This window comes from Eublepharis macularius, chromosome 3 (assembly GCF_028583425.1).
Source record: "Eublepharis macularius isolate TG4126 chromosome 3, MPM_Emac_v1.0, whole genome shotgun sequence".
NCBI lineage: Eukaryota > Metazoa > Chordata > Lepidosauria > Squamata > Eublepharidae > Eublepharis > Eublepharis macularius.
The window spans coordinates 40,494,060-40,516,719 of NC_072792.1; the positions used below are offsets into that span (position 1 = coordinate 40,494,060).

At 42.1% G+C, this 22,660-nt stretch overlaps 1 protein-coding gene across 2 annotated transcripts in view; it reads right to left on the bottom strand.

Annotated features, from left to right (window-relative positions):
• Positions 1-22,660, bottom strand: part of NALCN (sodium leak channel, non-selective) — a 258,283-nt gene that overhangs the window by 166,021 nt on the left and 69,602 nt on the right. For both annotated transcript variants that reach the window (XM_054974072.1, XM_054974070.1), the window contains exon 7: positions 78-220. In XM_054974072.1, the coding sequence (XP_054830047.1) occupies positions 78-220 (143 nt within the window). The remainder of the gene's footprint in view (positions 1-77; positions 221-22,660) is intronic.

Genomic DNA, 22,660 nt, shown 5'->3' on the forward strand with positions numbered 1-22,660 from the left:
CAGGTAGAATAGAGTAGGGACACAAAGGAGTCCAGTGTAACCTGACTGATATTCAGACAGAACCATTTCTACAGTACCTTAACAAGCCAAGCAAGGAAGAAGATTAAGGTGATGAAATAGAAGTAGGAACGCCATCGGGGGAAGCTATCAATTGCTCGGTACATCAGGAAGACCCAGCCCTCTTGAGAAGCAGCTTCATAGACAGTAAAAATGCTGGTACCTATAAATGTGAGAAAATGAAAAAAAGAAGCATTTTCAAGATCTTCAGTCACATTTTTATTTTTCGTTTCTTCCCATAATACAAGCCCACCACAAAAAGAGCAGCACAGATTTTTCATGTCTTATTCTTAGGATTAGGTTTCTATCACTGCAAGATTAGATGATGCAACACTGGCTCCTAAAGATATACAATATAAATGTGAGTCAAAATTGTTTAAGGTTGCAATTTGAAGCATACAAAGGGGGCTGATCACAGAGTAAACACGCAAAGGATTGCAGAGTTTGAAGGCTTGTAACCAGCTTTCTTTGTATAATTTCTGTGGCATCTCAGCTTGGTTCTCTTTATTGTTTTTTTTCAAAATACCAATTTCAAGTATATCCTGTCGCTCACTGGCATTTAAACACAATTCACAATTAAGCTAAAAGCAATAGTTATACCTTAGAGCACACATGCCTATGTGGTACTACACTTTGAAAGATACAAAGAGAGACTTTTAAGCTCAACAGAATTACTTCAAAAGCTTGTTTAAAAGGTCTTCTGTTATAAGCCATCACCACATTGAAAGAATTCAACAGAAAGAAAAGGCTGAATGAAGAAATAAAGTGTATATGAAGTCAATAACAAATCTGCACACACTGATGCATATTCAGTCTCCATATTTGCTTCTCTAATGGTTCAGTTTTATGAGCTACTTGAATGCTGGTTTGTTTAAAAAAGACTGTAATGGTGGCTATGCAAGAATAATATCCTGGTTGTGTTTTGAGATTTAGGCTGTTTCTCCAGCACTGTGGTGTGGACTGTCGCAGTTACCCAACTCTCACTGACACACAAGAGGTATCAAGAAACTGTGTGACACAAAACTGGAAGGAATCAGGTAAAGGTAATTTTACATCCCACCCCGAAGGCTCTCCATCTTTGCAGAATCATCACAACCATATGTATGTAAGATATGTAACCCTCTTCTCTTACAAAGAGCTCAATGTGCTGTACTCTATAGTTATCTTATTGTATCTATTATAATGGGAACTTAAGAAGATCCTTCTAGGTTCCCCTAAAGAACTGATCCGAAGCACTTGTGAAGGAATTCAATTAGTTTATCTACATATAAACACAACGTGGACCTTGAAGCATTCGCTGCAAAGATTCCAGCACCCATCTTAAACAACTTCTTCTACCCAGACACCACCAGGCGGCAGATGGCCTCTCCTCCAAACATCGACTCTTTCTTAACTGCATCATCCTTTGCAACTCTTTACCATAGTATCCTCACAATATCCCTGTAAGATAGATGAGGTTGAGACCACATTGTGAGCAACACGACTGCTCATGGATTTGGATCCAGATCTCTTCCACCCAAGTTCAACGCTCTTTTGAGTTTCACAATGAAATACATTCTGCAAAATTATAGCTTTTACACCACAGCACTTCTAAAATTGTTTCCATCAAAGTTAAGCATGCAAGAAGGAACCCATTCCACTTGCCTTGATACTTGACTTTGTCAGCTGTGCCCACCTATGGAAGTGGGATGGATGACTGAGCGTGATTTAAACTGAACATCCCTGATGAGTCTGTGCCTTTCCTGGGAATATAAACTTTCCCCTTTTCTCAAATGCATTTAAGAAATACACTGGCCTGTGTTGTTTCTTTCCCTACTCCTTTCAAAAGAAAAAAAAACACTAGCATTTTAAGACCTTGCATTCTCTCTGTAAGCAAGCATTGTTAAAAAAAAATGAAGTCTAATCAAAAAGCACATCTGGACTGATTGTATAAGTTCTTCAAAGTGCATCAGGATGCTGACATCTAGTAAGCATATTTCTCTTTCTCTCCTACTGACTGGATTTCTTTTCAAAAATACATTTTGATTTAATATTTTTTCCTTTTTACGAAGAAAGTAACGTTATTCCTCCCCTCCTCCTCCTAATGGATTTTTAAAATTTTTAAAATGTTTTAAAAGAGCCTTAAATTGCTATTTGGAATATGAATTAATATTTCTGTTTCAGGGCCGTAGTTTGGAACTGGTGATGTGTGTTAACAGGTAGTTGTAATTGGATAGGTTTGTGGGAAAATAAAAGGTTTGCAACGATAACTAAAGAGAATATTTTAACATTCCAGAAAAGATGTTCTTTAATGTTATCATTTGGAAACCCGTATCTTCATTTTTTAAAAAGCAGAAGCTATTATGGTTCCCAAATCTGCAACTCTGACCTTTGCTGATCTTTACTCTCAAGGTGTCCTTAAACTTACTTAAAATTACCAGACTCAGACTTCAAGCGGGAGGGGGTGGAATGGCAAATGTCTATTGTGAAGGTGAAACTTGTCCATAATGATACCTATCTATTGCAAGCTGTCCATCACCTCTATCTTTGTATCTTGGAGAAGGGATTTAAAAAGCTCCCCCACAACCCGTCATATTGTATGAGAGTAATTAAATATGGGAGGTTTTATTTCGGGATATGTAGGCAGACTTTGAAGCTTCAAGGTTTTAATTACTCTTAATTATGGTGTCAAAGAAATCACTAGGGATTTTTACTGAGCCTTGTAATCCTCCTCCTCCTCCAAGATGAAGTTCAACAGCTGTTAGAGTTATTCCCCCCCCACACACACACACAAAGCCCAAATGCAAAATTGGGAAGATTGGATACACACAGATACACAATACGGAATCTTGCCAATGCTGCCATTTATTTCCTCTCTCTAAAGCCTATCATAATCATTCATTATTGCCACAGAACGTTCAGTAGGGTGGCCAACTTTTGTATTGGCCCTTCCTTCTGTTCCTATTCAGCAGAAGCTGTTTCACAGATGCTTCTTCCCTCCACTTATCTCCATAACAGCAAGAGCTTTGCTTGCTAGTAAGCTGATGCACAGGAAGCGCCCCCCCCCCCAAAAGTTAGAAAACTTACTCCTCCACACTAAATGCAGCTATTGGGCATGCATCAGTAAACACTTGTGTACATGCACCTAGCAGTCTGGATCAGCAAGAGCTCTCAAGCATTGGTACATGGTTATTTTAGGATGCACATCTGTTATTCACACATTATGAGCTTGCTGTGAAAAGCATAGATGTAAAGTGGGTGTACGCATGGCAACTACAACTGCTGTATAAAGCATCATTCGGTTCTTAGTACATAAAGTGTACATTGTCCTTGTTTATACTCACCCACCCTACTAACAAACCTCAGAAATAAGTTTTGCTGAGGGACAGTTATTTCCTCCTCAGCAAAGTTCACATTTTCTTCATCAAATTTCATCAACAGGCATATGGATTTTCCTTTTGGAAACAAAATGCCCCTCCAGATTTATCTGTGATGTTATTGGCTATGTTTACTTACTTGAAAAAACTAAACTGATGCACAAAATGAACAGCATAACCCTCATTTCACTGCAGATCATCAAGCATCAATCGAGCATCTTTTTGCTTGTCTCTCATTTGGAGATGACCAATACCAGACATGGTCTCTACATGTGTGCAAAAAAGGATGCATAATGCAATGAGACTAGAAAAAATAACATAAGATGACAACCCATAGGGCCGTCTACTCTAGAATGCTATGTCCAAAAGTGGCCAGCCAGATTATTCTTAGAAGCTTAGAGCATGAAGGCAACAGCCTCACATCAACTGGCATTTAGAGCTACGTCTCCAAACAGATTTAACTATTACGACTAATAGCTGCCGACAGCCCTACCTTCCATGAATGTCTCTAATTCCATTTTAGACTGGTTGCCACCACCACATCCTATAGCAAAGATAGTTATTTATTGAAAACATTTTTATGCCTCCTATCTACCCAAATACATTCTCCAAGCAGCAAACATCAAAACATTTCACATTAAAATATCTGAGACAGTAAAACGGCATTTTAAATCAAGTATATACAAAATATTTTCAACTAAACATATAAAACAAACAGACATAACAATATAACTTGGGAGGGGGGACAATAACAGTTATTGGGGGGATGTCAAACAAACAAAGAAACACAAACAAACAAACAAAAAGCCTTTATCTGTTAGTAGGAGATAACAATAGAGGGAGCTAGACGAATCTCCCTAGGGAGAGAGTTCCAACATTTCGGCACCATAACTGAGAAGGCTGTTTCTCGAGTTACTATTCTTCTACTATGTGATGGTGGGGACACTTGAATCAGGGCTCCAGGAGATGACCAGAGAGGACAGGTAGGTGTGTATGAGAGAAGGCAGTCCTTCAGATAAGTTGGCCCCAAGCCATATAGTTTTAAAGGTCAATACAAGCACCTTGAACTGGGCCTTGAATTACATGATGTGAAGATATACAAGAATATGAAATACTCCTAGGCTGAAACTGAAAAAAATGCTATTTGATGGTTGTTGCCTGAAACAGATCCTTCTCCTTCTAATATATTTTCTACACTGAGGAAAATATCTTTCTAATGAATGCTGCCCCTTAGTGAACATTCCTTACAAGCCCTTCCACTCCTTAAGATCTGCCAAATAGACCTGCTTAGAATTCAAATCAATGCTAGATCATTTACCAAGAACAGTTTTTGCCTAATATTATGGAACTTGCTCCATCTAAAAATGAGTGTTGCTTCTTAACATGCAAATTTTTGTAGGTGGTAAAAAATTGTATTCTGTGGGATGTCTGGGATGGGATATTAAAACTATTTCATACCACTGCTGACTAATGACATTCGTGAAATGTATTACAATGATTTAAGGAATGTTACAGTAGTTTTAGGATGTATTGTTCTAATGTTTAATGTGCTTTTAGGATTCTGGTTTTTAATGGTTGTTTATCAATATATCTGAACGATGGCTCCTGAGAATGGAACAAAAATTCTACACAATAGGACTATGTACAGATAAGAAGGATTTGTCTGCAAACCTAGTGGAAATCCTACGTTTGGAGAAGACTAAGATACTGTCTTACCAAACCTCACAAGATCACGGTTTGGAACTCAACCCTGGCACCATGGTGAAAGGATGGAGAAAGGAACAGCAACTGAGGGCAGAAACAACAGAAAAATGGTGATGATGAAGCGAAAAACTGTGGAGCTTTCAGGATTGTATTCACTTATGAATCCTGCAATTCCTCCACTGGTTAATGATTTATGTTTGATTCTGTGAGCTGCTTTGAGCAGGTCGCTGAAGAGATGGCATATAAATGTTTTAAACAAATACATGTTTTAAGGAAGTAAATAAATACATAATAGGATATTGTTTTTAATGGTTATGAACTGTTTTGAAAATCTGGTTAAATGTACAGAAATATGGCACATAAATAAAACACTGACACTTTCCCGAGACCTTCGGTCTGTACTGGTTCCACATTCATATACATTCATATTAGGACAAGCAAGCCTTGATTGCTTGTCCTAATAAGCTAACCTCTTGGGCTTGATGAACACTGCTGGCAAAGACATAAAGCGGCCACATAAAAGGCCTCTCGGTTGTAGAATTTAAAAATCTGACCAAAGTGGTATTTGTTACAAACACTGGATGTCAGATCTTCAAAAAGGGAAAAATAATATACAAAAGCAGACATTCCCACCAAGTAACACATTAGAGCAGTTAACTTTCATTTCTCATGAGGTTCAAATTACCTAGGAATAGGCAATATAGAGTATATTATCTACCATAAAAATAAATGCAGATTTGTGCTCACTTGGGAGGAAAGCATAAGCAGTGGGACATTTTTTATGAAAGGGGCATTCAGTAACCACCTTTGCATAAACACATGGGATGCAACTTCCTCAACAGAAACTCACAAGCTGGAAACAAGAGCCTCAAGAGGAATGTCGGAGCAAACAACTTAACAAGAAAAAGGAATATATTAAAGGGGACAACTCCACTTGTTTCCATGATAGCTGGGGAAGGCAGAAGGGAAAACGGAACAGATTATTTTATTCATGTACACAGATAGATCAAGTACAGCATAAAATATTTTTCTTTGCAAAAAAATAAAAAGATAAATGAAATCCAGATGGTCCCACATGCTAGATTTTCTTACGATACAAAGATCTGTCCCCTTTGGATGTGTTCATTCACACTCTGTAGTAAAGCGAGATTGGCATTTAACCAAGTAACTGCCAAGAATAGAAAAATAGAGTTAATGGGCACATGGGCGGGATGGAACATAGAGAAACTAATCACAGTTGGTAATTTGTAGTGTCAAAGCCAACCATTTGTATAACATGTTAATCACTGCAGCATGTGTTTAATTTGTTATCCACCACTCTCGATTCCCGAACTCTTTCCAGCTATTGGGGTTGTGATCGATAATGTATTACCCATGAACCTTAAACTCCTTTTCACAAGCGGCATTTACTGTATTTCAGTCTGAAACTGAATGACATCATGCCAAGGAAAAGAGAAATATCTACAGAGGGAGGAGGGATTATTGGCTGAGATCACCAGGTCCCCGTAGCTCTTTACCTTTCACCCACCCCTATTTCACCTTCTCTGTATGGAAAGAGCTTTTTTCTTTCCCTGCTAGAAGCACACAGGGTACCCTTGGGGACAATGGCTGTGTTGACATTTACATTCTGACACAGTTAATTTCCTTCTGAAGTAAGGACACAGTGACTTCCTCTCTTGCCAGAGATGTTAACCCTTTTCTGTTCTGCAGAGGACAAACAGGATCTGAAATTTCCAAAGCATTTAAATTAGTCAGTGTGTGTATGTGTTTGTGGGGGAGGGTGACATAATAGAAGCTTACCAATTACCATCCAATCTCAGAAAAGCTTTTAAAAGACGAGGTATGGTGCAAAAGAAAATGATCACCTAATACCTGCCAATATTGAAAATGTACACTTGATATTAAGCACAAGGACAGAATACACAAAATCAGATTTCCACCAGGTGTGAAAGGCCTGATTCAGGGCCAAGCTACAAGTGATGAATGACACTTGAATGGCAAGTGTATCACTTGCCCTCCACTCAATCCACTTGCCATTCAAGTGTCATTCGTCACTTGTAGCTTGGCCCACAGTCATTATTCCCCTGTGGCCCATCAGTGTTATATTAGCAATGATTGTGTGTATGTGTTATGTGCTGTCAAGTTGCCTCCGACCTATGACGACTCTGATGAAGTCCAGACCTCCAAAATGTCCTATCATTAACAGACTTGCTCAGATCCTGCAAACTGGAGGACGTGGCTTCTTTTATTGAGTCAAGCCATCTCATTTTAGGTCTCCCTCTTTTCCTGCTGCCTTCCACTTTTCCTAGCATTATTGACTTTTCCAGAGAACGAGTAGAGTTGGAATGATTACAGTTGGAAATATATTATGGGTTGCTCATATTATACATATACTTCCCATACCAAGATCAATGGTTAGTTCAAGAACTCACCAATGCTAGACAATGGTCAGGGTCCCGGGCCTCCGGAAGATTCTCTGCTGAACTCTAAAACTAATCTCTATGAAAGCAGTACACTGCAGATTTACTGCCAACTTTCTTTCTCTAGGCAGTGGCAGCAAGATTGTGATTGGGTCCTGATCCACTCCCTCACTCCTGGTGTGTAAGCAGCCAGTGAGTTGGGAAGATTTCTTGTTTGTTATGTGTTAGAAGTGCCCTGGCTTCTTTCATCATCATTTGGAGACTGGAACTCCCTCGAATGCCCTTATCTCTGTAGATTCAAGGCCAAGCTAGAAGTGACAAATGACACTTGAATGGCAAGTGAACAAACTCACATGTATTCCTCCCTGTTCGTTTGCGCTCCACTTGCACTCCACTCGATCACATAGTGAACAGGGAGGAATAGATGTGAGTCTGTTCATTTGCTGTTCAAGTGTCATTAGTCACTTCTAGCTTGGCCCTCAGAAACACCCTGATTTTCATAGGGAGGAAAGAAGTCTTATATGCAGAATTCCTTGATAAGGCTGAAAAAAGAGGCCTCTTACACTCACTTTTAGGTTTATGGCACAGTTTCGTATGTTAATCAGAAAAGGAGACACATATACCTGCGATATTCTTCAATTCATCTCCCTCAGGTTTCTAATAAAATTAAAGCAAGTGACATGCATTACTTTCTCAGCATTTCAGGCACGCTTTAACAATCCTGTTCAAAAGTAAGGGGCTAGTTAGACTTAATGGCAGCAGGGCCAGCTGAAGCCATTAAACCATCCCAAGTAGCCTTCCTTCAGTATCACCCTGGGGAGGCCCAGGTTGGAAGCAGCTCCAACAACATGAATTTGGGAGGGAGGACCACACAAACTGGAGAGGCAGCACTTGTGGAATTCATACCACCCTTGCAGAATCCAAGGCAAGCTCCAGAAGCAGCACATCTGCCACCCGCCCCCCCCCCCCAATCCTGGAGTTGAGTGGAGGCACAGTTGGAGGAAGTCTCCTTCTGTCTACACCATTCCTGCACAGTCCGGAACAAGTTCCAGCAGCGGTGGCTCTGTAACCAGGTGGCAGCCACAGTAGGGCCCCCAACACTGCCTCAGCAAATGCTTTCTGGTAAGGATGTGATATCACTTCCAGGTGACATTCTAGGCAGCCTCCCCAGTCTCTAAGGTCCTTACCACACAGACTGTGAGGAAATTCACTATGAGAAGGCCGCTGCCCATCTTCTCAATTCCTCAGGGTCTGGGGAAAAATTGGGCTGGGGGCTGTTAATTCCCTACCCTGGGCAGATAAGTAGGAAATCTAGGCAAGATGCTTTGGATGGATGCAAGCCATACCGGTTGCCTCCTCTCATGTTGCTGCTAGGGATGTGTGATTTCTGGCTTAAAAAAATAATTTAAAATACCTATTCAGTATATATGTGGATATATCTGTTATTCAGGTATATTCAGATAAACTGGTATTTGCATTGCTGAATTATATGGATATATTCTGGAATCACATTTTAAAGGTTGCAGCTAGTTTTTTCCCTGTTTGCAGGTTTCCCAGGCTACAGGAGGAGGGGGAGAGAGGCAGCCTGACTCTGTGTGTGAGAGAGTGAGTGAGTGAGTGAGTGAGTGAGTGAGTGAGTGAGTGAGAGAGAGAGAGAGAGAGAGAGAGAGAGAGAGAGAGAGAGAGAGAGAATTTTGTTTGCTTGCCATATGCCACTGCCAGGTCTGGCTGGCTAACTTGGTACTACTGGCGTGCCAGTTTGGGTGCTAGGATTCTCTGGTTTGACAAAGGTTTTGTTTGGTTTGCATTGGCTCTGGGTTCTTCCTGGCATCTGTGATTCACACTAGTTGTAGGGCTTGTGATAGTATCCCTTATTTAAGTTTGGTTCTTCTGGGATTCTCTGGTTTGACATTGGTTCTGTTGAACTTTTTTTGCATTGGGGGGCTTGGCCAGTGTGGTTATTCTCGTGTGTTTGGTTAAGGCTCATTTTTTAGGTTTCTGTCTTTAACCTGCATTGGATATTGTTTTTTCATCCATAGGAAATGATAGTGGCTAAGGGCACATTTTCAGGGGCCTACAGAACTGGATCCCTTGACTCAATAAACTTGAAACTTAGAGAGTCTTTAGTGAACTGGCAGAACTTGGTTCCCTACAATTTTGTGTGTCATTTGCTTGAAAAACAGCCCCTCCAGCCCCCTGGAAAGATTCCCCCATGAGGAATAATGGAGCCAAATATATTCAGAATTATGAATAAAACCCAAATCTGAATACTATACCAGTATTTTTGGACCTGAACATTGGGTATACCAAATATATATGGTATTTGGGATACCCAAAACAAACCAAAAAAACCCTGATTTTTTTAGTGCACACCCCTAGTTGCAACCCTCCATGAATTTGGTACCCCACACAACTGCTCAGGTGGTGAAATGGCCTTTGACGGCAGCAGATGGTCAACTACCACACGAGTGTCTAGTAGGCATAGGAAAGAAGATTTCAAGGGCTTCAAGAAGATGAACAGGGAACAGAAAATGGATATGTGACCCCTTCCTCTTTGCACTGCTTTCTTCTCCACAGCCCATCCTTCTTGCCACATTTCCCTTGGCCAGGGTTTACACCTAAAAATAACCCAAAGTAGAAGAAATGCAGACTAGTGAGACAATTTCAGGAGCAAAAGCAGACGGTGTCAAGCATGGTTCAGCACCCCACTCCTACTCCTTTCTTCGAAATTGCATGTCATCTACCTGCTTTACAACCGTTTCTAAGGCATAACTTGCGCTGCCATCGTAACTAGATTGCCCCTAACTGGTTCCAACCAGTTCTTCCCTACTCCCTGTGTGCTAATCTCAAATCTGTGGGTTACAAGAATGATAATGGAAACAAATCTCATACTGCTGCAATGAAAGGGTTGAAAGATGAGGTGGTATTTGTGTTTGCTCCTCTTCAGAACAGATAATAGCACCAGCTGAGAGAATTTCTGTAATGTTTCCCTTAAAGCCTGATTGCTTAGCAAATGTCACACCAAATGCTTGAAGAAAAGAATTGTGTGACAGTGAATATGTCAAATTAATCTTAAAATACACACAACATATTTTTGCCATGCAACATGTGTTAATAGCCAGTGTTTCCCAACCTGTGGATCAGGGACCAAAAGTTGGTAGTGAAGCCTCTGAAAGGGGGGTCGCAGGGCAGCTATCTCTAATGGAGACTCCTGCCCTTTACACCATTCCGTTTCTTCTCTTCCTTTCTCTTCTTCCTTTCTAGCTTCTTGCCTCACTTTCCCCCTTTGTGACAACAATGAGGGGAGGGAAGCTATCTGGCAACTAGTAACTTTATGATGTATATTTATAATGATACATTTATATGTAATTGATAACGGTGCATCATTCAGGCCAATGAGAGGATACATGGCTCATTTAGAGTGAAACAAAACAGAGGAGGGACCAAATATCCAAGGAGACTATATACAATAAGCTTCAATGTCAGTCAAAACGCGTAAGCACAATCAAGATTTATACATCACCAGTTTGCAAAATCGTGTAAAGCTATGTCCATCCTATATATGATAGTTGTTTATCGTCCACCAAATGTCTTTCTCTTGTTTCTTTCAAGCAACAGACCATCGTGGCCATATAGGTTCCAACCGACGGGCAACAATGCTCTTGGCGGGTAGGCCGCTCCCAGAGAGTTGGCAACGGGTGCGCCAGTGTTAATCACATCCCGTTTTGCTTCAGTTTGCTTCTTCACCAGCCTCTTTAAAGTGCAATATAATCTTTTACAGTCAATCTCAATGCATTGATAACAATTTTCTCTAATCAGGCAATCATTTAGAATGTAACCAGGTGGGTAACAATGCACTTTCCTTGCTCCATGGGCCAAGTAGGCAGTACGGCTGCTGCTGTCTATCAACGGTGCTCTCTGACTGCCAGGTCCCCATTAAAGGCTTGTATTTTTAATGAGTACAAAAGGGACTGTATATTTTTTATTCATGCTGTAACTTAATTTTATATGAACTGAACCAATTATGAAGCATATATGTCAATTTGTATGTATATCCTGTTGATTAATCAGGAAAAATAATCCTGTAAACCAGGCTGCTCCCACCTGCATTAACCCTCAGCTACCAAGAGAAATCAAACATTATTGTCAAAATACAGTTATGGCGGAGGGGAGATCGCAAACACAGAGCTTTATTCCATTCTGAAAGAATCTGTAGCACCTTGTAGACCAACAATAAATGTAGCAGTCATTAAGATACTACAAGACTCTTAGTTATTTGGGATACTGCAGACAAACAAGTTCCTCAGGAATTTTTCACAGTACTTTTTTAAACTTCGTGGCTCCCACTAGGTGGCGATCAAGCACTTTGTGTATGCTGGAGACTGTGGCTGGACCAGCATCTAAACAAATAGGATCGGGTTGACTATGACTTTTCTGGTGTTTTGGACTTTCTTTAAACCTTGAAAAAAAATTATGCTTCTGAAGTTCATGCTACAAGCAGTTGTTGAATCACTGTCAATCCTGTAGCATTTTTAAACCGTGCTGGACACTGAAAAACAGTGATGCGGAGTGAAATGTTATAAATAAATTCAAAGCAGAGAATTTCTTTGAGGCTTTGAGTAACATGGCCTTTAGAAAACTGGCTCAGGAACATTATTTTAGGGTGAACGGACAAGCGACTCAATCAACATCATTCTGAAAGACATCGGTGCTTAGGGCCAAGCTAGAAGTGACGAATTACACTTGAATGGCAAGTGAACAGATTCATGTGTATTCCTGTTCACTTGTGCTCCGCTTGCACTCCCCTCGATCACGTAGTTTGGCCCTTAGAGGGGTACTGACAGAGAAGAAATGATTATTCAGAATCAGTGAAGTCAGCCAGACTGGCTACTGGAAGCCAACCTGACAGGAGAGCAGGGCTGATGAGTGCCTTTACACTCACTAGGGTTTCGAAGCCCACAGCAAGATACCGCACCTTCCTCAGGAATGGCTGCAACAGAGCAAGTAAGCAAGTGAATGGCAGCAGCTGCTGTTCCAGGTCACTATTGGTTCTCACTCATTGTCCCAGACACACGAGAGACCACTGCAGCTGTTAGAAGCAGCAGTGATCACTTGCTCATCTGTCCTTTCAGTATAGAGAGCAGTGTCTGCCAACCCCAGCTGCCGTCACTGCTCACTCAGGTTGGTGAATGATCAGCAGCCAGCAGCATCCAACAGCTGCTGGTTTTTTTGGCTGAGAAGGAGGGGAGGAAAGTGGGCCTTCCAAGGGAGAGAGAGGGGAGGGTTAGGCAGGTTTTGTCCTTCCATGGGAGCAAAGTGACAACACCCAGAAAAAAAGAGACAGGCTGTGATCACTCATGACGCACCTTCCTTAAACTCTTGGATCTTAGTAGCCGCCCATCAATACCAGCTGTTGATGACAGCTATGCTTTAGAGATGGGCACGAACTGAAATACGAACCAAAATTCGGCACGAACAGGGCCGGTTTGTGGTTTGCGAACCAGCAGTTCATCAGAGCCCACTTCTGACAAACCACCACGAACTTCAGGCTGGTTCATTTGGTTCAGTTTTTGGTTTGTCACTGCAGACAGCCTGGCGCCGATCAATCAGTTTCCTAGGCAACAGGGGATGGACTTTCTGCAGACCTTCTGCTGACCCGGAAGTGGCCTTCTGCTGACCCGGAAGTGACAATTTGCTGACCCAGATGTGATGTTTTCACGAACCAAACAAACCATTTCATGAACCAGGGCAGGTTCGTGAAAGTTTATGGTTCATGGTGACGAACCACGAACTGCATGGTGTTTTTTTTTCCGGTTCGTGCCCATCTCTACTCTGCATTAATTGCCGCTACAGCTCCCAGGCTTCTTTTTCTGGTTCTGAGGTCATACTTGTCTGAGGTCTCAGAATTCATGGAACAATGCTTCCCCACCATTAAGAATATACAACGTAAGATGTTTTTCTCAACTGATGAAATGCCCTGCCAGGTCATAGCTGTGAGAATTCAGAAGTGAAGTAAAAGCCCATTCCTCCAAAAGAAGTAGATGTTCCACAACTGCTCATGGTAACTCCTCTCATTTCTTAACTTTTCTCACACTTTATGTTCAACAATGAAGTAAGCTAGCCTACTTACGGAGACTGTGGGACCCTTGGTAGCTTGGTCTGAGTCCCTTCCTTTCTGCTATTAAGAATTTGAAAGTCACCAATGTACATGCTCCATACAGACACCTTACCTCACTCTTTTTCTTTCTTTAAAATTAAACATATCCTAGATTTCCCACTGTAGAATGTTCTTGAAAACTGTGATTCCACTGAAGCTCCTATTTCCTAAGCTTGGAATATGAATGTTGGTAACTCACAACACTCGCCTCCAATTTGAGGCAGGCATTGCAACCTAAGAATTCAGATTGTGATCCAAGACAGAAAATAACTCCCTTCTCTTTTCCCAACTCTAGTGAAGAAAAAGTCTCTCTCTCAACTCTGGTAGCACCTTTAAGACTAACCAACTTTACTGAAGCATAAGCTTTCGAGAACCACAGTTCTCTTTGTCAGGTGCATGTGACAAAGAGAACTGTGGTTCTCGAAAGCTTATGCTATAGTAAAGTTGGTTAGTCTTAAAGGTGCTACTGGACTCTTTACTATTTTGCTACTACAGACTAACACGGCTAACTCCTCTGGATCTCGCAACTCTGAATGCTTTAGACACCTTTTAAGAAGTATCTGAAGGACCAACCACCCTTGAAAAAGTAGTCCTGCCAGGGGGCCTGACAAAAAATATCGGGCACCCTCGGAGCTACATTTTCTAGACTGATGTCCCTGCACCCTAGGTACTGACAAAACAGCATTCAAGGCAGGGGAGGAAACAAGAGACCTGTCTGCTTGCCAACACTGTACAGCCATTGCTGGCAGGTAAGTGAAATGAGTGGGGGGATTTGGAAATCCCTTGGCACCCCCAATTATGGTTTTGCAAATGCCACAGGCTCTCTGTTATTCAGATTTGGACTTTAAAAATCCTCAAGCTTTTGACTTTTGGGGGAGAAAAACAGCTTGATTTATTAAGTGCAATGGCAAATACAACTTAGGAGAAGCAGGGACCTATCCAGGGCTTTTTTCAGTTGGAACGTGGTGGAACAGAGTTCTGGCACCTCTTGAAAATGGTCACATGGCCGGTGGCCCCGCCCCCGATCTCTAGACAGAGAGGAGTTTAGATTGCCCAATCTAAACTCCTCTCTGTCTGGAGATCAGGGGGTGGGGCCACCGGCCATGTGACCATTTTCGCCAAGGGCGATTTAAACTTTAAAAAACGTCCCCCTTGTTCCAGCTGACCCAAAGTGATGTCATTGTGCGGTCCTGAGTTCCACCACCTCTTTTCACAGAAAAAAAGCCCTGGACCTATCACTACATGGAAACTAATTTTCACCATAATTTTCTACTTCTGAATACTTTCCAGCATTCTTTCTGAACTGTGATGTCTGTGTAGGTTACGCACATAAACTAAATTATTTTCCTTTCAATAAAAAAACCAAGTTGCAAATATTTCATTTTCCAATATGCTCCTACCTTTCACAGCAATGTTTTTATTACACCATCTTTAGTTTAGGATAGTCCTGGATGTTTGATCACGTTCTTATTTGTGGCCATTCTTTTCTTAAACAAATAATTTTTCCCCCCAGATAAACTCACTAATAACCCACAAGTAAATAGGAGCAGAAATATCATGACAGAGAACTGGAAAGTTTTTACGTGGGTAAATAGTCAATAATCTTTCCTCCCCTTCCCTAGTGCTAAATATCCCCTGATGCACACACTGGCAGTTTCAAAAAGAAAAAGATTCACTGAACTGAAGAATTGTTCACACCTTTCATACTGCACCATCTGGATCTTTCACACAGAATAGCAGGGAATGCAAAATATGAGGACATTTTTTCTCTCTAAATACTGAGCAGAGCACATATGCTAGATAGAAAGGAAAAAAAAGGCTTCAGTCCATAAATTGCTTATTTTGTAACACCTGCTACTGGGGGGAGGGGGGAGGAAGAAAAAAGGACAGCACTAAAGTACTTGTAATAAGGGAAAGTCCCCGGTTCCTTATTAAGTAAGATCTGGGAAGGCCAAAGCCGACTCTTACAGCAAAAGAACCCCCGGTTACTCGGTGCACACCTAAGCTGTAAGGCTTTACTGTTGGAGTCAGAGAAAATCCTCTGATCTGCTTTGACCGACTGTTGTTATGCGGTTTCCTTGCTGGTGAGGCCGGTTTCCGTGTTGTTTCCTTCTTCATCCAGACACTTAGAAATAGCAGACAAGCCAAGTCTTTGTCTGACAAGTTCAGGGTTCACTGCGAACTCTGACACAGGTAAATACATCCCAAATGATTCAGTACAAGTTTTAGCCCGTTATGTTTCATCAAACAGCGACAAAAAAAAGGCTATCTGAGAAAAAGAAGCATTGCAGAGAAGTCCTTGGGGAGAAGAAGCCAGTAGAAAGAGGTCTTGCAGAGAAACTTTTAAGGTGATCCCCCAAGGCCAGAATTGGAGTCCACCACCACCTGAGAGTTGCTGTAGCACCGTGGTCAAGCAGTTGGACTGCGAATCAGCACTCTCCTGGTTTGACTCCCACTATTGCCATGAGCTCTGCAGGTAGCCATGGGTAAGCCACTCCTCTCAGTCACAGCACCCCAGCTGTATTGTAGAGATAATAATAACACTCACTTTGTTCACCACTCTGAGTGTAGCAGTAATATATCCAGAAGAGTGGTATATCAAGCACACTGTTGTTATTTACCAGAGTATAAGCTTTGGTGAGTCAAAGCTCACTTCAGAGGTCACATAGGTCTTGATGAAGAAACCTGCATAATCACTATAACGAAAATGAATCCTGAATATTCTCCTCCATTTCCCATCAACAGTTATGATAGGATCTTCAAGTGTAGCTTACTTCTGGACACTGATCAGAACTGGTAGGGGAGGGGGGCCTTTCAAGTGTAGATAGATCTCATTTCCTTGCCATGTTTTGGCAACCATCAAAGTAATGCCTGACTGAAATGGTTTACCACAACCGTCCACCCCACACTCAAAGATCTAACTTTGTCACTCAGCGACCCATTCTGCAGCCTGGGATAGACCCAAGTACAACTAAGCCTGTTCTTACATGTTACCGTGATTTTTCCGTCCACGTATTAAAGAGAAAAAGAAAATATGCCGCCCTTGCCAGTTCCCCATTCCTAAGCAAACTTGTCCTTGTGGAAGGAGGAAGAACCAGCAGTGAGGAAGATTTGTCAGACATAGGCCGTAGACCTTAAGGCTTCAAGATAAGAAAACTAAACAAATAAAGCCAGAAATCACAAATGAGATGTGGGTCCACTATTAATGGTATGTTAAGTTTAAAGATTATCATTGGCAATTAATGCATTGTAGCACTCATTCCCCAAAAGATAATATATGGAAGTTAGTTTGTGCTTTCTTCTGCTCTATACAAAGTATTCAGCATAATTTGCTATTCCAGTACATTCACCATTTCAACAGTAAAGTTAATTAAGAGCTTGAATATAAAAATGCACTTGTTCACATTTTCATGTCCATATTATGGTTTCTCATGATTCCCAGCTCCCCCACCCCAAGCCAATTACATTTAGAACAATACAAGGTTGGCTGTTTTTCACATAATCTGAGAAGAAACAGATTAATGTGCTAGAAACTTTCTTTTTTCCTGACAAGCATCCTTGCTTAACAATTCTTAGTAATTGTATTGGTGATAGCTATGATCTCATAAACCTAATTATCCCAGAAGAATAATAATGGTCGCTGTTATTTTTAAAGGTTGCTAAATATAATTTTAAACTTGGCTTTTAGTTGCCATTTTATTCTGTTCATTTGCTTTCATTAACCCCTTGGCTTCTCCATGGCAGAACAGGTCTTCAGAGTGAAGTTCCATATTTCAGTAGACCTGTGCAGTTAAGAATTTATATCCGAGAGACCACCAATTCCAAAGAATCCCCTACATTTTAATTGCTATAATTTCATCTGGGGGCTACTGGTGACCCTTCAGGCCAGGAAAGAAGGTGAATATTTGCCATTCTGAATATACTAATGATCAGGGCTTTTTTTCTGGGAAAAGAGGTGGTGGAACTCAGTGGGTTGCCCTTGGCGAAAATGATCACATGGTTGGTGGCCCCGCCCCCTGATCTCCAGACAGAGAGGAGTTTAGATTGCCCTCTGTGCCGCTGGAGCGGCGTGGAGGGAAATCTAAACTCCCCCCTGTCTGGAGATCAGGGGGCGGGGCCACCAGTCATGTGACCATTTTCAAGAGGTTCCGGAACTCCATTCCACCGCATTCCAGCTGAAAAAAAGCCCTGCTAATGATCTAATATATTTCAGTATCTTCATAAGTCACTGCACATCACATTCAAAAGCAAAAGTCCTTTAGCAGGAGCCAGGACATCTTTGAGTAAAAACTGTAGCCTAGTTCTAAGGCAACTGGAAATTCAGTTCAGAGCTGATGACAATAGAAAACACCCCCTTCCTTTTTAATCATATAAAGGCCCTGTGAGCAAGAAGCATATTTATTTAATATAAAATGTAAACTTGATAGAATGTCCAGATAGTTTTAACTGAGTCACTTGCAGTGTAATCCTAAACAAACTTACACCTGTCTACATCCACTGTAGCCAATGGGCTTAGAAGGGCGTAACTTCGGTTAGGATTGCACTGTTGGAAGCACAATGCATTAAGCATCGCTATTCCATGAGTCACACTAAAAACGAAGAGAAGCTATTCAAGTGTTCTGTTGGGCTTTATGCACAGTCAGCTCCTGAGAATTTAAGGTTGAACATTTGCTGGGATTCAGAGCACAGCGTCCTCCGAGGAGTTGAAGCCTGGCCTAAAGAAGTATTGTTAGTGTGTTCCAGGGCTTTTTTTCCGGGAAAAGAGGTGGTGGAACTCAGGACTGCACAGTGACGTGACTTTGAGTCAGCTGGAACAAGGGGGGAGTTCTTTAAAGTTTAAATCGCCCTTTGTGAAAATGGTCACATGGCCAGTGGCCCCTCCCCGATCTCCAGACAGAGGGGTTTAGATTGCCCTCTGCGCCGCTCGTGGCGTGGAGGGCAATCTAAACTCCCCTGTCTGGAGATCAGGGGGCGGGGCCACCAGCCATGTGACCATTTTCAAGAGGTGCTGGAACTCCGTTCCACCGTGTTGCCGCTGAAAAAAGCCCTGGTGTGTTATGTTTAGAATTGTGTGTTTTTTCTTGTTCTTTATGTTTGTGGTTTATTGTGTTGTGGTATATAGTTTTTAGTTTAAAGAAAATTTTAATACAAAAGGAAGCAGCAGAAAGCGGGGGTGGGGAGGAAGGAACGGTGGTTGAGGTGATAGAATAGACTACCACTACAAATGTGGGATGGTATTTTGAACAGTGTCTTTGTGTATAACATTCTTCGGACGTAGATGGCCAACACAGTCATCAGTAAACTGACTCAGGGCCAAGCTACAAGTGACGAATGACACTTGAATGGCAAGTGGATCGAGTGGAGGGCAAGTGAACAGGGAAAAAATACACTTGCTGTTCAAGTGTCATTCGTCACTTGTAGCTTGGCCCTTAGATGTAGAAGTTCTCTCCCTGATATGTTAGTTTTAAATGTGTGAAGCACTATGGGAGCAAGGTGTATGTGTGTGGCATCTAGACCTGCAAAATGTTAATGTATGCTTTGACACCTCATAATTATACAGCCTCACTTGCACACCCGGTTTTAGTAGGCAGGGAGGCTAGCAAAAAAAGGGGGAGGCAGGGAAGAGGTTTCTTGGACGTTACCAGGCCTAAGGCCTTAAGGGTTTTAAAGGTAAGAAGCGTGGGGCTTGAGGATGAGAATAAGACAGATGAAGGTACTTTTCATGATGGGAATCGAATGGGCGGAGGAGGGGGGGAATTGTGGCAACACCTCTGCCAGCCATTTAAGATCAAGACTGAACGTTTGTTTTCCTCCTGTAAGCCTGTGTGTGGCCAGAGGTGGGAAACTTTTGGAACAACCTGAAGGGCAAGAGCCAAAGGGTGTTTTGGCCCTTACCCATTAGTATATGTTCTGCGGCCTTGAATGAACAGCACAATAGATCCAGGACTAGCCCAGATTGTTTAATGCTACCGTTTTGCCATTCATTTATTTAAATTACTGGGGTGTTTTTTGTTAGCCACTTTGGGTCCCTACTGGCAGAAAAGTGGGGTGAGAAAACTCCTAAATAAATAAATAAGCAGAGGGAAGACTGAGTTTTCTAAGCAAATATTCCTCCCTCCAAGGTCACAAAAGAGTACAGCTGAAACACATTTAAAAGGTCTCCATCTATTCTCTTTTTACATTACTCAGAAATTGTGGTTTTGAAGTCAATCAACTCGTTCATGGCAAGTTTCAACAGATTATCTGTGTGACAAATCAATTTCGGCTATGTCTTTTTAGGAGTGAGGTGCGGAATCTATTTTGGAAGGGATGAGGGCACACATTTTGTCACTTCATAGATACGAGCTACACTACGCTCTGAAAGGCTTGCTTTGCATTGTGAAAGCACTGAAACATTTTAAGTCAACTAAATACATTGTCCCCAAAACAGAAAGAGAAATCCCATAAGCAGCTAAATGCAGATATGAACCAAGATGTGGGTCCATGGAATGGTGCTTATCCAGGCTTTACTGCAGTCAGAGCCAAGCTTCAAGTGATGCCTGACACAGGTTGGACACTTGTCAGCTTCCCTCAGGTTTTGATGGGAAATGTAGGCATCCTGGTCTTGCAGCTGTAATGGAAAGCCAAGCTGTAAAACCAGAATGCCTACATTTCCCATCAAAACTTGAGGTTAGCTGACAAGTGCCCAACCTGTGTCAGGCGTCGCTTGTAGCCTGGCTCTCAGACAGGACTTCAAAGTGGGTTGCGCATGTAGGCTGGAAGGAAGGAGGAAGAACAGGGTGAAGTGGGGGAGGAGGCTCGATAGCAAATGGGCTTTTGTGAAATGGTAACAAAAACCAGCGTGTTGCTCAGCCATGCTCTCTATATTTATAAATACTAAACATAAAATGTAAAAATGTTGAGGTGGATGTAACCCTATCCTACTACCCCATCTTTCCTTTTGGCTTAAGTTTGAAGCCATCCTCCAGTCTAAGGAGTCTTCCTGCAAATTAAGTGGCTGTTCCTGAGGAAGAACCAGTTAAGTTAGAAGAGGTCTCCTTAGGCTAGACGAGAGCTACTTGGAGAATAGTTGGATCCACACCATTCAGTGGTAACTGCTGAAAGCATCTTGCTTTTTGTGTTAGGGAGAGGAAAAGTTGCATGGTGTTACTTTGTAAGTAGATTCCCAAAATCACAGAGTTTTGAAGTGGGTCGCACTTCAAGAAGTGTGAGAACAACTGCTCTACTGAATTGTCCAAATGTTTCTTCTGATGAGAATGGAGGCCAACTTCCCTACTCACCGTTACTAGTTATATGCAAGAAGAACTAGAATGGGGCCACTAGCTAGTACATTTTAAGACTAACAAATTGGAAACCAAAAACACACTGAGATTTTATTCCTTTCACAACCACACAAACCAAAGAAGCAGAAGCCAGCAACTTGTTATCTTAGGCAAGCAAATGTAGTGGGATGTTTTATAAGGGGACATTATACATTTTGGCTCTTATTTATTTATTTATTTATTTATTGTATCATATTTATATTCCGCCCTCCCCGCAAGCAGGCTCAGGGCGGATAACAGCATTTAAAACATTTCATTAAACATTATCATAAAACATTAAAAGCATTGTATAAAGATATTTAAAATAGCAGCACTTTTTTTTCTTAGTGGCGATTTCAGAAAGTGCAGCAGTGCAATTGAACATGGCAGAAGCTTCAGAACAGTGGTGGGCAGCTCTCATAGGGAGGGGAGTAGATGTTATATCCTCCAGCCAGTGGAGGCCCAGCCTCAGCCATAAGCCTGGTGGAACAACTCTGTCTTACAGGCCCGGCGGATAGTATATCCTGCCGGGCCCTGGTCTCGGTAGACAGAGTGTTCCACCAGGTAGGAGCCAAGACTGAGAAAGCTCTTGCTCTAGTCGAGGCCAGGCGGGCCTCCTTGGAGCCAGGGACTGATAGTAATTTCTTTTCTCCTGATCGGAGGGTCCTCTGGGGAATATATGGAGAGAGACAGTCCCTCAGATACGCTGGCCCCAGTCCGCACAGGGCCTTATAGGTCAATACCAAATCCTTGAACCTGATCCGATACTCCACTGGCAACCAATGCAGCTCGCGCAATATTGGTGTAATATGCACCCTATTTGGTGCTTTCATAATGATGCGTGCCGCTGCATTTTGCACCAGCTGTAATCTTCAGGTCAGGCACAAGGGTAGGCCCGCGTAGAGCGCGTTACAGTAATCCAACCTAGAGATGACCATTGCCTGGATCACTGTAGTTAAGTCACAGGTAGACAGGTAAGGGACAAGTTGTCTGGTCTGCTGCAGGTGGAAAAAAGAAGACCTGACAACCGCTGTGACCTGTGCCTCCATTTTCAGGGAGGCATCTAGGATCACCCCCAGGCTCTTAACCCTTGGAACAGGCACAAGCTGTGCCCCATCGAGGGTCAGGAGCCGAAGTCCCAAATCCAGTCCCCCATGGCTCAAGTATAGGACCTCCGTCTTTGTTGGGTTCAGTTTCAGTCGACTCTGTTTCAACCAATCAGTCACGACTGCAAATGCATGTTCCAGGACATCTGGGGCTGAGCCGGGCCGGCCGTCCATCATCAGATACAGCTGGGTGTCATCTGCATATTGATGGCACCCAAGCCTAAACCTTCACACCAGCTGGGCAAGGGGGCGCATATAGATGTTAAACAGTAAAGGGGAGAGTATTGCCCCCTGTGGGACCCCACACACCAATGGGTGACGGGGTGACGATTTCTCCCCAAGCGCCACCCTCTGTCCCCGACTGTGGAGAAAAGAGACAAGCCAAATTAAAGCAATACTAAAATACAGGGAAAATATGTTGCACTTAAAATCAGTGGATCTAGTGATGGTTGTCACTGTCAAACAGATACCTGAATGCACAGGGAACTTTGCAAAAATGCATGTAATTCACTGTTGCGTTTCATTATCTGTCAATCAAAAATATTCAGTGACTGCAACC